At 36.7% G+C, this 16,743-nt stretch overlaps 1 protein-coding gene across 5 annotated transcripts in view; it reads left to right on the top strand.

The window, feature by feature from the left end:
* The window catches only part of LOC124594786 (transmembrane channel-like protein 5), a 279,471-nt gene extending 263,121 nt beyond the window's left edge, over positions 1 to 16,350 (top strand). For all 5 annotated transcript variants that reach the window (XM_047133199.1, XM_047133201.1, XM_047133200.1 and 2 more), the window contains exons 17-19: positions 7,846 to 7,907; positions 9,712 to 9,760; positions 13,098 to 16,350. In XM_047133199.1, the coding sequence (XP_046989155.1) occupies positions 7,846 to 7,907; positions 9,712 to 9,760; positions 13,098 to 13,156 (170 nt within the window). In that variant the 3' untranslated portion in view covers positions 13,157 to 16,350. The remainder of the gene's footprint in view (positions 1 to 7,845; positions 7,908 to 9,711; positions 9,761 to 13,097) is intronic.
* The last annotated feature ends 393 nt before the right edge of the window (positions 16,351 to 16,743 follow it).

The raw sequence follows: 16,743 nt of genomic DNA, 5'->3' as shown, positions 1-16,743 counted from the left end.
TGACTGGCAGTTGCATGATAAGTTGCATAACAAAATTAGTCTCTCAGATTTTTTATTAGAATTTTTCTCAACATAAATTTCCATGACTTTACAACTCTGCAGCTACAGTTACATTAATGTTTGCATCTACATTCTCATGGAAGCAACTATTTTACACTTTGAAGAGAATGAAATCCACTCATAGAAGCTCACTGATGGGCATCAACTTTTCTTCAAATTAGCTGTGCTCAAGAAGTGGTATCTGACACTCATTCTTTCGTAAAAGGCAAAATAAGTAATAATCTAATCCTATCCTCATCCTGTGTTTTCATGTTTAGTGTTTAAATAAAATGGTGATGAAATAAAAGTTCATCAGTTTAAATTTTGTTCTTAAACGGCATTCACCACAAGGCTGCATCAGTATAAAAATATCAAGTTTTGTACTTAGCTGCTTCATGTTCTTCTCTTCATCAAAATATTAAGAGAGGTGTTTCATTTCATTGTCATTTCGCACTGAGATAAAAGTTTTAGAAAATAAATTTGCCATTAAATGAAAAATGCACCCCTGTGAAGCATTACAGCTCTGTATGACAAGGCATTAAGGGGCCTAGGATTAAAACTCAGTCCAAAGCTACGAGATGTGATTGAAAAGTTTTAAGAATGGGCTTGTAATTGTACAATGGTGGTACTTACATGCTGCTGTGACGCATCTCCTTCAAAATAGTCCCCTTCTGACTGAACACAGTGATTCCAACAGTGTTTCCACTTTTGGAAACATTCCTGGAAATTTTTTTCCTGATGTGTGTTAAGGACGCTCTCCGTATTTGCCTGGATGTCTTCAGTCGAGTCAAATCACTTCCCTTTCAGTGAAAATTTCAGTTTAGGACACAGGTAGAAGTCTGCAGGGGGCAAATCAGGGGAATTTGGCGGTTGTGGAAGTACAGGAATTTTGAATTCGGTCAAAAATTCGATGATAGAGAAGGCATGATGAGCCAGAGCATTGTCATGGTGTAGCACCCAACTTCTGTCTTTCCACAATGTAGGCCTTTTCTTCCACACCTTTTCATGCAAACACTCAAGGACACATTTGTAGTATTCCTCGTTAATAGTCTGTCCTCCAAGGGTAAGTTCATGATGCACAATACCGGTAGAATCAAAAAAAAATCAGCACCGTTGTCTCCACCTTCGACCGACTTGCCGTGCTTTCTTCGGTTGTGGTGAACCTGGAGTCTTCCACTGCGAAGACTGCACTTCGGTTTCAGGATCATATCCATATACCCACAATTCGTCACCTGTAATTATCCTGTTTAACAAATCTAGGTAATTTTTAGTCCGATTAATCAGTTCTTGGCACACTTCAAGTCGGTATTGTCTCTGATCACTTGACAACACTTGTGGAATGAATTTTGCAGACACTCAACACATGTTCTTATCTTCAGTTAATATTGACTGAATTGCATAGAAACTTAAATTAAGTTCATCAGCCAGCTCTCTGATTTTAAGTCTATGATCAGAGCACACTAAGTTGCTAACTTTGACAACATTTTTATTCGTTTTTGAGGTGGAAGGACGGCCAGACCGTGATTCATCTTCAAATGATTCACAGCCAGTTTTAAATCTGTTGAACCAGACAAAACCAAACCATTGACTGGCTCATACAATTATCTCCAAAAGCTGGTTTTAATAGTTCCATATTATTGAGGAAAATGACCTTGTTTCACAAAGCGCCTAGCATCCAGCGCACGTTGGTCTGTCCATTACTCATATGATTTTGAACGCATCCCCATTAGTTTTTGAACATTTTTGAACAAATTCTAAAGTGATTTCTGAGTGTATCGTAAGTTGATTTTTGAATGCGTGCATAGTGTGCGTAATGCCTCTGCCAGGGGAATCCCCGTCGCATCTAGAAATAAACTTTCCTGCAGACAAAAGGGGACAAGGCTATACGAGCTGATCGGAATAAAGCTGAACAGGTGAATGCCAATTGCTGTTTATGTCGTTGACTGGGTTTGCAAATGATCAGTGTTGTTATAATTACTAGCGAAATCCATAGAGTCAGACTACCAGAGTGGAAATAAACGACTAAGAGGAATAACAGGCAGCAAAGATTACGTATTGTTTTTTCCGTGTATCCAAGAAAATTAAATTTTGACAGAAAATTTTTGGCCAGACTGCTACACTATTAAGGGCCAGTTATGCAGTTCCAGGCTAACAGCCACTAAAGTTCTATTCTGGGAGTAGCGAGGAAAACGCGTTGTACGAACACGTAATAACGCCTAACTGGGGAATAAATGCGGTACAGTTAAACCGGTGACCGTGGCAGGGTTAGTGAATTTAACCAGAGGACAGTCAGGAATAGTTATAGAATTAGTGATGACAAGATTGTTTGTTAGAACGAAGAAGGAGGAGAAGAAACGGGGCCTCACACAAATTACGGAACAATATGACGATTCCAAATTTATATAAAAATTTTGTACTACTGCTTTTCAATCTCGTGCTTCAGAAGCTAGAGTGCATGGATGAAATGTGAAACTGTTTCCTAACATAAAACTTTTTGCTAGTAGTAGGCCTAATAGGCATTTGATATTGGTACTTAGTGAATTATATTCTGTCGTATTATGGAAATGACCATTTGTGCCAAAACAGTCTCGTTTATTTGGTGCATGTAACAATTGCTGCAATATTAGGCAGGCCTATTTCGTTTTATCTAGCGGACAGTGACAAAATACACGTAATGAGATCGAGAAACTACACTAGTCTTGGGTACTATTTTGCTAACAGCTTTTCTAGTATTAGACAACAACGTTTCATTTTTCCATGTAGCAAAACAACTACGACCTTTGGTGAGGTAATTTGTTCAAATGTGTGTGAAATCTTATGGGACTTAGCTGCTAAGGTCATCAGTCCTTAAGCTTACACAATACTTAACCTAAATTATCCTAAGGTCAAACACACACACCCATGCCCGAGGGAGGACTCGAACCTCCGCCGGGACCAGCCGCACAGTCCGTGACTGCAGCACCCTAGACCGCTCGGCTAATCCCATGCGACTGAGGTAATAGATTCTTTGCCAGAAAGGAAAGTATGCCATATAAAGCTGTGGCAAGATTAGAGAGGAAAGAAAAGCTAGGGCTTAAGGATTGAAGAAATGTGTACTGTCTTGCATATCTCTTGTCTTTACTCATTTTATGTATCCTTATTTAATTTTATGTCACACAAAACAGCAAGTTATTAGCTAATATGCAATAAAGACTGCAAATTTTCTGAAGAGTCCTTGTTCTGTCGGTTACAAATAATCCCATCCAGTATTAATTGCAAGAATTGTTCTTAAAGGGAAGAGAGAGAGAGAGAGAGAGAGAGAGAGAGAGAGAGAGAGAGAGAGAGAGAGAGAGAGAGAGAGAAGGGGCAGGGGCAGGGTGTCAGACCCCGGCTGACTGGGAGCAGGAGAGGCACCACAGGACATTTTAATTTCCGCTGGCTTGAATATAGTTTGGTGGCACATATTACAAAATAATAAACATTCGAATTCCACAGGGTGAAATATAGAGACATGCGATGGAAGAATGCTGCGTGAAGAGGCATGGCGCTGCACTTCGGCACACTTAAGACCAAATAACATGTCTTACATTCCCTCAAACATACATGTTTTATGTATCATACTCTTCAGAAAGATGTGCGCTACAAAATGAAGATATTTTTGAAAAGTCTATTTTTAAAATTTTTAGCCTCCTACGTCAAATGCTTGAGGGAGGGGGAGCGCCACTATCTAATATTGTCCAGGTTCAGAAATATCGTAGATCCGGACCTGGTGCACAGAGCAGTCTGAGTTGTAGTGGGGAGGTGGTAGTCTCCACGTGACCCATGTTACCGTTAAGTGGTTTTGCTGTTTTCTCTTCATTAATTGCTCTCATGTCAAATGAAAACAAATCGGATTTCTGTGGCTGGGAGCTATCAAGTGAATTAAAATACATTCACATAATTACGGAAAGCTAAAATATGTTATTAGTTTCAGATTTTATTTTGTTTCCACCTTTCTGACAGTCAAGCATTAATCACCTTGCAGAACAATGAAGTTATTTTTGTTGGTTTGTTTAAGAAATTTTGCTTCTGCTGAGGCAGTAAATTTATTTGAAACGAAGTGTTTAATTCCACACTATTGGCTAGTTTCAACTGTTTGCTGCATTTCAAGTTCACGTTTTCATCTTCTAGCACGTATGGCATTATGACATAATAAAGAACCAAACATACAGTACTGGTACTGCAAGAAAATTTATACCTCCATCTGGACATACGAATGTGCACTTTAAGCCGAATTATGCATTTTGGTATGTTTCACAAAATTCCCATACTCTTGGAATGTCCTATAATGTCTTGTTTCCTTTATGACATAATGTAAGATCTTTTAATGTTTTACACGTATGAATGTACGGGCTTCCTGCGTCATCGTAGCTGCGCAAGCGCGGCGACGCCTGTTATCTGGTGCTTTTTGGCAACTGCTGAAACGAGTCTAACAGGTCGAGGGAAAATATTCCAAATGATTGTTTGAAAAGCGTTACTTTCAAAGTAAATTTCCTTATAAGCAAAAAGAACTCTGTTCGCAAATGTGCGATGAATTTCTTAAATCACAGAGCGTTTGACTCTCATTCAAAAATCGGACATTTGAGGACGACCATTGACAATATTTTCGAGCCCAGCAGATCAGACATTTATGTCGTTGTTAAAAATTTTAGTGGCATATATGTGTGATGTATCTTGAAGTGTAACACACGCAAAAAAAGATCAACATTATGTGTGAAAGCTTAGCTTCTCTTGCAGCTTATTAATCTTAGAGACCAATATTATACGTGAAAGCTTTTCTTTTCTTGTAGTAATACTGTGTATATTCATTTAAACTATTACCGTTACCTATTTGTGTGTTCGCGCTGCTTAACAGTGATATTGGTATTGGCTGACTGTCACATGTCCTATGCTCTGAATATCCGCTGTCAACGGCTGAAGCTATCGCTTGACGTGAGCTGCGACTCGCTTACAGAAGCGCATTGCTATCTCGATTTCAATCCTTCAGAAAGTAACATGCGGTGTTTGGTGGAATTCATATTTATACTTTCATAATACGAAAATATGTAGTATACATGTTGCTGCACATCAGACATCTTTCCAAAACGTGTTTTTTCCCTGAGCTTCGTTTTCTAAAGTGCCGAGAAATTCTACGCCGGTGTATAAAACCACAACCATCAAAAGGATTGATAAGTTTTACGGTTCCGAGGAAGTATACTGTTACTTAACATGGAAAAAGTGTATTTTCATCTGGGAGAAAGTGTATTTCTAACCGGGAAATCCGGGAAAAATCCGGGAATTTTTTTTCCTCGGCCACGTATACACCCTGTTGATAAAACTACTCTTGTTTGCAAGGCTTACGTGATACATTTTCAACAGCTGCATATCATGGTCTGACAGACTGTTTAAGATTTGTGTCATACATTTGTTATCATTGAAAATAATCAGTTTTCGAAAATGTAATGTAACTGGATAGATACAAAATCTACTTGTCAAGCAACTGCAGGAAAACGCATTTATAAATGGTATTATTTATGCAAGATTTCGGAGCTCGTAACACCTCCTTAAGGCAAAAGGTTTGAAAGGAGGGAAGGGGGTGAAGGAAAAACACTATTTAGAAAAAAGGGTAGAGTTCAGGAAAGTCATCCAGAACCCGGGGTCGGGGGAGATCTATTATGATCTACAGAAATATTGTCAATCAGTATCATGCAGTTCATTGACACACTTGTGAGAAAGTCGACAACTGCCCTCAGGTTAAAAGAACTCATTACATTCTCAGATTGTGTCCTGTCATTATTACAAGTAAGAAAAGGTACATTAAAATCACCAAGTGTGAATATTTATTTGGATTTTGAGAATAGGGAAGCAAAAATCGTTCTATTTACTTGTGGAATATGCTGTACTCACCATTCATGATAGTTTGTAAACAATAATCACATAAATAGACAGCGTATTTATGAGGAGTCCAATGAAACAAGACTCAAAATGTTGGTCAACACAATAATTATTTACATATGTAGACATATATACTACATTATTTTTAACAAACATTATCACACCACAGTTCTCCATTGTATTCCAAGTGTAACAAGCACTTAAGTTGATTTATCTAGTTGCACCACTTCTAATTTCTGTCCTTTCCACCATATGGTGAATAGTGAAAATAACATATGGGAATTGGCATTGTCAATTGAATTGCCATTATTAATGCAGATGACAGTTGGCCCTGTTTGTTTCTTAGACCTGTTATATTTTAGTGAAATATACAAAATTTACTATTTTCTAAAATATTTGTTCTGACTGGGTAGTTCTGTTGGAAATTGAAATTAGAGCTTATAAGACGTGCACTTGCAGTTATGCGAGTTAAGGTAGTCCTCAAACAGAGGCTGGGTACCAAAAATCCTGCAGAATTGCAAGTTTCCTGATTCTTGCACTTCTTATGCTTGCCTCTGATATTAGTAATGATGATAGAGGCATATCAGGTAGTGAAAGGTCTTGCCATACTGAAATTTGTGGAGGGCCCAATATTTTTGAAAGGCCTTGAGCTACTGATGCAAGAACAATAGCTGATGAAGTTTCTGAAACTGTTGCTGATGAAGGCTGGGAGACAATTGTTGTAGGTATGGTGTCTGCTTTTCAAGATAGGAAAATCACTGTTGCTGCACCTTAATTTCGTATTAATGTTTCTTTGGTTCTTCCATCATTTGCACAGATATTGTTGGGCCCTCTATACTAGCCATTGCTGGTGGGAGAACTGGGGTACTGTTTACTTTGGATGTTGATATAACAGCTTTTATTACTGTGGCTCACATGGCATCTTGCATCTTTACCCCAGTTATTTCTGTGCAGACCATGTTTTGTAAAGAGCAATGTTACAAAGCTGCCAACTGGTGAGAGAGTTGCATTGGGAAATGATTTCCAAATTTTTTGTAGTTTCCTATTAGTTCTTGTGGTTTCAATATTTACCTGATATTTTTTTTATTAACTTGTGCCTCCATGAAACACCAGAGTGAGAAAGTTTATATATCGGTTACTTTGAAGTTTATCTTTTAAAACCTTCATTGGCCATCTACTTTCATTACAATAAACGACGTTTGCTCTCCCTTTCAAAATAACTTGCTGCTAGGGTATAAAGAGCTTTCACCATTTTGTAGAACTTTAGGTACAGGATCGCCTGGCTTGACTGCAAGTTATATCAAGTCTTTGTTGAGTATTATGTAAATTTTGATGGTTCCTCTTCCATCGATATCAACAAAGACCTGTATTTCGCAATTTTTGTTCAGTACCTTGTTATATGTGTGATTTATTTTTCATTCACTTTTATTGGTGTTTTATCACTATATTCCCAGTTACCAAATAATATTGATATTTCTCATACTGATTGCCATTGTTAACAATTCTGCAGCAATTTGGACAGTTGTCCATTTTGACAGAAAAATTTTGCTTAAGATCTGTGCTTAAAGACATCTGGGTTCAGTGATGGTTAACAGCTAAGGTATATGGATCTCTGACCCACTTACCACCTGGAATTATGAGCAGACTTAGAAAATTAGAGCTCTGTTGGTATGTCTTGTTGTAATTACTGGTAATTCTGATGCTAAGTAATCTCTGCATGGATCAATTCATAGTTCTCCCTGTAGTGTAGAACTTGATAGCATTTTGATTTTGAAGTGTGTTTCATTTATTATGTTGGTTAGAGCATTCAACTGTTTACTAAGATCAGAGCAGACTGTGTGTAAGTTATCTGTTGCATGTATTTCTTCTGTAGACAAATCAAAAAGTTAGATGTTGATGTTTGATATATTTCAGAATTCCCTGGATGGTCAGATGGCAGACCAAAACCTTCACCACGAAAAATGAGGAAACGCCAGGTGAGTAATAATCAGAATATGAAGTTCCTGCCCTCATATAAGATTTAAATTATAATAGCATTTTATACATTGCATTGTACTGTGAATATAAAAGATTTGTCTGCAAGTGACAGCAGAGTAGTTTTTCTGAATAGGGAATGATACACCATTGTGTTAATGCTTATCTTGACATATTGAGGGTTTCAAAGTTTATCAACAAGCTTTTCCACCCATTACAGTCATCAATTATATGCATCCATGTTGCTTCTGCTTGTGTTCTAATGTCTTCCATCCACCTTCCTTTTGGTAATAGTCAAAACTTTCATTGTGTCTTTGAAGCCAGCAAAAATTTCTGTGGCACAGTCACCTTCTATTCACATGGTTATATATCCTGCTCACCTTCATTTCATTGATATTAAAATCATGGTTGTGTCTTTCATTCTAGTCTGTTGCCCGATCCCCTTGTTTGTTGTCCTGCTAGTAATTCACAATACACACCCCTCCACTACTTGGTGAGTGACCGTCAGTTTTTAAATGTACAATGCAGGTCGGTCGGTATTTATATCCTTGATGACTTTCATTACTTGGGCATTAGGACATGGTTAAAGGTGTGAACCAATGCCCAATGTTTTGTCCCCTCAGATACTATAAAGACACAGTTAGGGTTTTCAAAGTTAAACAAGCTCACTAACAGTGACATAGCTCTTGTGTTTGAAACAGTTTATATGAGTTCTGTAACGTCAGTCTACCAGCTCACTGAAGATGGCCAAAAAGATGTAAAGCTGAAATATCAGTTAAAGAAATGAAGTTTCTGCAGCTAGATGCCCAAAATCTAATGAATCTGTCCATAAGCCAAAAAAGTTGAAAGTGACCTAAATTAGTGCTTCTTCAAGAACCATCAGATTACATTCCTGGAGTGTCATGTAAGGGAATCATGGACTATAACTGACTCTTGTCTTTCACACTAATAACTTTTCTATTTAATTTTAAAATATTGTCTGCTGCACTTCATTGTTAATTTCCGACTCTCTCAATCCGGTTGTACCTCCTTTTACACTCAGTAACTTTTCAGGCTTAATCCTTGTGGACTCCCATTTTCTCTTTTCTCCAGGCAAAGGACTCTCAAGTTCTTAAGCCTAATGAATTTTAAACTGATTTATGTATCCACTGATTTGCTTTTGCATGGAAAACACCTTTCATATTTTATTGCACTTTATTCTGTCTGTTATGTTCAGTATTTAACATTTTGTGTTTCATTTGTAAGTAGCAAAAATATTATCAACTGTTTCAGTATTTTGCGGTTTTTTTCTGTTCATTTAAATAAACGAACAGATGTGACAGTATTTAACTGCTACTGACATGCTAGGCATCACGCAGATTTGTATAAATGAAATAATGAAAGCAAATAAATAAAGAAAAATGTTGTTAGCAGTAAGATTTTAATTTCATGTATGTAAGGACACATATTTAGTGCAGTGTAACAAACATAGAGAAGATGGAAATTTTCTGCCAGATAAAAAACTGTGCGCCGGACCAGGACTCAAGGAAGAACTTTTATGAAATTTGAAAGGCAGGAGATCAGGTCCTGGCAGAAGTAAAGCTGTGGGGAAGGGTTATGAGTCATGTGCAGATAGCTCAATTGATAGTGCACTTGACCACAAAAGGCAAAAGTGCCAGGTTCGACTCCTAGTCCAACACACAGTTTTACTCTGCCAGCAAGTTTCATATCGGTGCACACTCTGCTGCAATTTATGCGTCTTTTAATTTTATAGCATATTTGAAAATGCTTTCAACATAATTTAATTCCTTGTGAACTTTATTTCAGACAAACTGGGATTCACCTTTATCTGGTGATTATTCAGCTGCCCTCAAAGGTACGTACCTGGCAAAGGAGACGCCAGATTATTGTTGGTGAATGTGGGTACAGTAGGGGTATATTCTGTTTATATCGATTGCCTTCAATTGCTTACAAGGCCTTATTTAGTAGAGTATCAGATCGCCACAATGGGGGATAACAACATTGAGCACCAAGCACATTGTAACTCCTTCACATCCACGCCTCTCATCTGGGAACAAGTAATGGACTCCTCCAATATTATGTGTATTCCTGCACCATTGATCAGAGACTAGCATCAGCCTGACTAAGGAATTACCATCCCATGCATAAGCTGCCAATAACACAAGACAAACTGCTGCATTTGCAGTGCCATGACCAGGAAAGGTGCCGATGATTAGCACCGTACTGTGTTCAGTGATGAATCACTGCTCTACACTGTCCCAAATGACAGAAGTTCAATTTTACCAATGCTTTGGAGAGGCACATTGGTGTTAAGCCTGGTGTCATGTTGTGGAGAGCTATTGGGTTTGAGTCAGATCATGGGTGCCAGTAATTGAGGGAACTCTTCTGGCATAATAGTACACAATGGACATCCTGCATCCTCATCTGTTACCTCTTGTGCAATAGTTCCACTGTGCCATTTTTCAATGGGACAATGCTCGTCCAAATATGTCACATGGCTCTGTGAACTGTCGGCGTAATGTTAAGGTACCCCTGAACCAGAAAGATATCCACATCTACCCCCCAGTAGATCATACGTGGGATCAGTTCAATTGTCAACTCTGTCCCAGTGCCAATATCCAGGATATCAAGGATGAATTACAATAGTTGTGGACCAGCCTGCCTTGGGAGAGAATGTGACTTTATGATAGCCTTCCCAAAAGCATCAGTGTGGGCTCATTCTACCAAGTTCTTTGTAAATGTGACTTATTCTGTAATCACTGAAGTAGCATCACATATCCTGTCAACCAGTGAAACTTCATTTCCTTTCTTCATCCCTTTCTGGTTGCTGCACATTGTTTTGTCACACAGTGTATTATCTCACAGCAATAAATCCTTGTACTCCAATGTGATTTTCATTCAGTACATTATAACTTTTTTGGTAGTAGATAATAGACATTCTTTGATTTTCTTATTCTGTGACATCTGGTGGTTTCTTTTGAAACCACATTCTGTGAGATGGGTGGCATTTGACATCCTGGGTTTGCCACCTGCCAATAAACAGTGTTGGACTGCCACCATGGGCTGCAAACAGTGAAAAGATTCATTAACAATTAATGTCTATAAAACTTTTCACTACTTCTCAGATGAAGCAAATTTGTTCATTTATGAACTTTTGGGACTTAATTTAGGTATATGTGTAAAAACCATTCACAAATCATGAAAATGTCTTCTCATGTAGCATAACCCTAACAGTAGATAGTAACTATTTTGTAGACACTTTTATGGTATGTGGATAATGTAGATTTATTTTGTCTTCCAGCCACTTTCTTACAAACATGAGACTGGAATTTTATTTTTATAGCTAAGTCGCACTCTCGTGCATTCCTCATTTCTTGCCAACAACAACAACAACAACAACAACAACAACAACAACAACAAGTTTCATTTGTTTAAGAAATAGTTCTTCACTTATCAGAAATATAATATGGTACCAAAGCCATACTCTCGTTGGCTTGTGGTCTTCCTGATGCAGTAGTCAGCACTCCCTAAAGGGAAAACTCAGTACAGATCACAAATTTTGTTTGCTTATTGAATGAACCACTGCAGGAAGGCTATTGAGGCTGAGATATACTTTCAGCAAACTACCAAGTCCCTAGTGGTTCTGCTTTTGCACTGATGGAGAAAGTAATTGGTTGATGAAATAGTTAAAGGGTGACTGGGCAGATGTCAGTGTCCAGCAGGCACTACATTTCACCAAGTGACATCATCAGGTATGCTGAGATGTGAATACTTTTATCTCTTCCCACACCCCACTCCATCCATCCCTCCCTCCCTCTGACTTGCTGCCCCTTTCACGATGTGTGCCGAGGAGTGGCGGCTACCCCTGGCCACATCATAACGAGAGCAGCTGGTTGGTGGGTAGGGGGTTGGGGGGATATGTGATAATAGTTCCACACCAGCTCCTAAGCAGCCAGTTCACCAGCACATCTGATGATAATGTGGTTGCTTGCTGAAATATTGTGGCTGTTGGACACTGAAATCCAGCTGTTCACCTGCAACTATTTTGTCATGAATTATGCCAGGAGAATCTGAAGAAGCACACATGATTTGTTGATTACACCTCAAAAGAGAACAGGTTCTGATTCTACATATAAGTGGATAAAGACAGTAATGTTAGTATCTGTATTGTGGGAGATTATCTCATAATGAATATTCACATGTATTGATAAACAGTGAGATTTATTTTTGCATAGTACTGTAAATTAAGGGTTCTCTGTGTATTCCACATCTGGAGCTGATAATTGAGCAGTGATCTCTTGTGATGACCTGTACTTTTGATGAGAATACTATGGTCGTGTTGTCCAGGCATCCACCGAGTCACGTGGAAGTTTTCATGTAGACAGTATTACCCTTAATGACAGTCCTCATGGAAACACATTACAGGCTACTTTGATAGGGGTAATCTGCTCTGAGCCACAGGAGAAAATGAGGCATTGGAATTTTATGATGCTTTCACGTTTATGGAATCAGAGCAGCTTAAAATTAAATTCTGATATAGATCTGTTTGTATAATGTATAATTGTAATGTGTATAATTGTTGCTGTTTTACACCATACATAAAATAAACCTTAATTTTCTATAATTTTCAGAACTTGGTGTTCAGATTTGGGGCTGATAATTTGAGTATCTAAACGTATGCTATCCTATTTCTCAACAAGTGGGATATATTATCAAATACTGGTTTCACATATTTCTTACTTTCTAGCAAGCTTCCTTTGTTGGTACCATTCTCCATCCATCTGCTAATTTTATGAAGTCTCCAAATCCGTCAGGTCCACTACCCGATAATTATCAACATTATTTTTGTTTTGAAATCCTTACAAAATAAAGAAATCATATCTTTGAATGACTTCAATATTTTCCCATGACAGTACACGTATATGGTTAGTGTGTGTGTGTGTGTGTGTGTGTGTGTGAGAGAGAGAGAGAGAGAGAGAGAGAGAGAGAGAGAGAGAGAGAGAGAGTGTGTGTGGGGGGGGGGGGGCAGTAGGTATACAATAAATGTGTGTTTAAACTAAAAAATCTAATGGTAGTTCACTTAATATACTAGTAAACTTCTTGGCTGCAGGACAGAGAGAACTGTTGGTTATCTGTGTTTCATTTTGTTATTCCACACATATTTAACTTGTGGCCTGCAATTTCACCTTTAGGAATGAGAGCAAAGCAACCATTCCATCTTCGAGGGCAAGGGCACAAAATGCGAAGATAAGAAGAGCAGCCTCTTGACACATGATGTGCTGAATTGTGTTTTACTACTACTGACTGATGGTGTATTGTACTTTAAATCCATCATAAAGTAATTGTTGTTTTATTATGTTGCTTTACATTTTGCAAACAAGTTCTGTTTGTTCTCATAAGGCATTTCCTGAAGATTAGCAGTATTAAAATATTAAATTTTTTGTTGTGTTACTTGTTGAACATTAGTGTTGAAATCTTTATCAGAGTAGAATTGACTGTAATATTGTTTGTTGAATCATTGACTATTGTTAACTGTTTCTTCAATCTCTAATTTGTTATTGATATATAGTATGTCATTAAGTCTGGTCATACTTGCTTTAATTTCTCAGATGAGGACTACAGAGGATACATTTTTTCTTCTGGTTTGTAAATAAAATGAAAGATAAACTCAGAAAATTTGTTTCTAGAACCTGGATTTCTAGTATAGGAATTAAATATCGCTGTACAGCTGTCCGCACTGTAGCCATACTTCTAACAGATCCTTTCACTATAGTACCCATTACAGTGATGGAGGTTTTTCATATGTCAGGCCCTCATTATTTGTTGGCAGAGGAAATGAATACACACCATATTTGGTGTAACTCCATCCATAATAGTCAGTGGCAGCTAAATCTGGTATGCAGCAAGAGACTACCAAAAATGTGGATATAGGATAACATTCCACTCAAATAGAAAACGAAATGTTCAAAATCCTTCTGTGCCTGTGGTGGTAACGCACACTGTTACATACATCTGGAAACTGTCTTCACAGGCACTTAGATGGTGTACTAGTTGTCACAGAGTATACAAAACAAAAAATCATAGTCAAGTTCATTGGTTTATTTAATCAGTTTCATCATTGTTAAAAATGCATTTCATAACCTTCCAATCTATCTCACAGACTCAAAACTAAAAATAGTTCTTTTTATATCTTGTGTTTAGGCACTGTAATAATTACATACACTCTATTACTTATTGTAAACCATTTCTTAGAATTTGGCCTCCACATTGTCAGTTATAGTAGTTTAAGTTGAAAAGATGATATATCAATAGATTTTTTTACTCCTTTGAGTTGTTCTGTGACTTAAGTATGTTATTAATTATTTAGATAAAACTTACCCATTTATGATTTGTGATGGATGAAGCCAAAAGTATTAGCACAGTGATAGTGTTCTTCTGTGTGTCAGATTCAAGCTTTTTTTCCATTGGAGATTGCTATATTTATTGGCATACAATGGCAGTGAATGTTGAAACTAAAAACATCATTGACAAATTTGAGTTTATCTTTCATCAAATACTGTGTTATTTGAACTCCTCCTCTTCATGTGAAGGTATATGTTTTGTCCTCTCTTCAGTGATGAATAATTTGAAGTGTCAAAGATCTAGTCTGGTTTTGAATTTTTCTAAATGTGATTTTTTTATAGTTCCTTTTAAATATATTGTTAACATTCTTTATTTTTTTCCCACAACTACAAACAACACTTTTCACTTTTACACTAGATTCCAAAGAGGAGAAGTAGTTTAAATGTAAATTTTTCTAGTTGATCAATCAAATGTTTGATGGCGTCTTAATATTTCAGTCAGATATGCAGCAGTTCTTGAATCAGTATTTCAGTTCTGTAGTTTTTAGTAAGGTATCCCTTCAATAAACACTTTGTATTTGTTAAAAATCCCAAAACTTCACTGACGTTGAGAAATAATATTTAATAGGCCTGGTTTTTGTAGGTGAGAGGAACATTCAGCTATCCAAATAGTGCTGTAATTTAGTTTTCTTATACATTTAACACCTAAACTAAGTTCTTATTGAATTGTCAAACAGAATCAACAGTAAGTAGATGATTTATTGACAGCTAAACATCAGCATATTATTATGGGACACACTGTCTTCACCTTATCCTCAAGGAGGTTTGGGATTACTTTGTTATGGTTTTTTTTTTCCCCTTCAAATTTTGTGAAGATAAGGATGTGTTTTTAAATTTGAATGCACAGGATTACGTAAGTATTCTTTATGTCTTCAATAGATCAACTGTGGAGGGCTGTTGCTTCAGATCATACAAACTTGAAAATTGTGATGAACTCTGACAATTAAAAGATAGAAATACAGCAGAGTGATAGTAAAAGTTTAAAATGAAACACTTAAAATATCATTCTATAAAGTTTTATGGCCTATTTGCATTTAGTGTTGATAGTTCATCCAAGTTATTGAGGGAAGCTGCACACTCTCATTACTTAGGATTTGTATAATAATTTCAGATAGTTATATTATATGTGTGAAATGTGCATTATTTATTTCCACTTACCTGTTGCTAAGAGAATATTTATCTTCTGCAGTTATGTGTTTACTTTTCTTTGATATGTGGACTAACAAAATAAAGCTATAGCAATTTGTGTCTAATTGCATAAGTTTTTATTGTGACACAGGTTGCTATGCTCTATTTTTATTTTATTGGATAATGATATAAAATAGAAATAAGACAAATATACGTCATCAATACATTCAACAGTTTGCACCAGAACAAATATTTCTGCTCCAACCCTTAAATTTTAGTGAATTACACCTGGTATTAACACGCAACACTAAAATTATTGGAGAAAATTGAACATTTCAGTCAGAATGAGTGAAAAAAGATTTCCCTCATATTCACATAAGGTATGAAAGCTCACTTTAAATCACGTTTGTAATGGTATCTTACTATGGCCACAAATTTGGCGTTTGAAAGCCAATAACATGAAATGTCTCCAAAAATTTATAGTCCAATATCAGACATAACAAAATGCCAAAGTTCAATTACATTTGCTCATTTTAATTAGTAATCCATTAAACTCTAAGTGTCTGGCAACTTTAACTCAACACAATCAAAATTAAAACCTCAATGGAACAATTTTTTTACAGAATAAGTATAGATTCAGATAACAGTGCTTTTGTTTCACTTACTTTAGTAATTTGCAGTTATATTTCTTGACTTCATTCATGCAGTGTTGTGTGTTGATTGCAGTCATTTTGAATATAGTGACTTGTTCATTTCTAAATATATACCAGAGATCAGTTCTGGACCAGTGTGTTACTGAATTTAATAAAGGTTTCGTGTAATAAACTGAGACGTGTGTCATTGATCATCAATGTGAAAATATGACACTGTTATTTATTATATTGATTTATATTTGAAATAAAAGATGAATGAGTTATTTGCTGTGCTTTTTTCCCTCACATGAACACAGGATATCACTTAATTGTGTTTTCCCCACAACATTCATTAATACATACATGGGTAACATCAATGTTCGTGCACAATATTTGTATATGGAAATTTCATTGCAGAGTAACAAATCTGATAGAGATAGTCATATTTTGTTGTAGAACAAACATGAACATTTGATAAAATTTAGGAACTTTTAATCAATGAGAATTAGAACTTCTCTGGCAAGGCATTTATTATGATATTACTTACACTGTGTACAGAGTGCAGTGTTGCAGTGCCTGTGTTATTGTGATTATAATGCAAAGTTCCTTTGGACATGCATGCATGGTTGACGACTTATGGAAGTTTGAGTCTGGCCATGAGTCATGCACAGATAGCC

This window comes from Schistocerca americana, chromosome 2 (genome assembly GCF_021461395.2).
Source record: "Schistocerca americana isolate TAMUIC-IGC-003095 chromosome 2, iqSchAmer2.1, whole genome shotgun sequence".
Lineage (NCBI taxonomy): Eukaryota > Metazoa > Arthropoda > Insecta > Orthoptera > Acrididae > Schistocerca > Schistocerca americana.
This window is presented reverse-complemented; position numbering and strand designations above follow the sequence as displayed.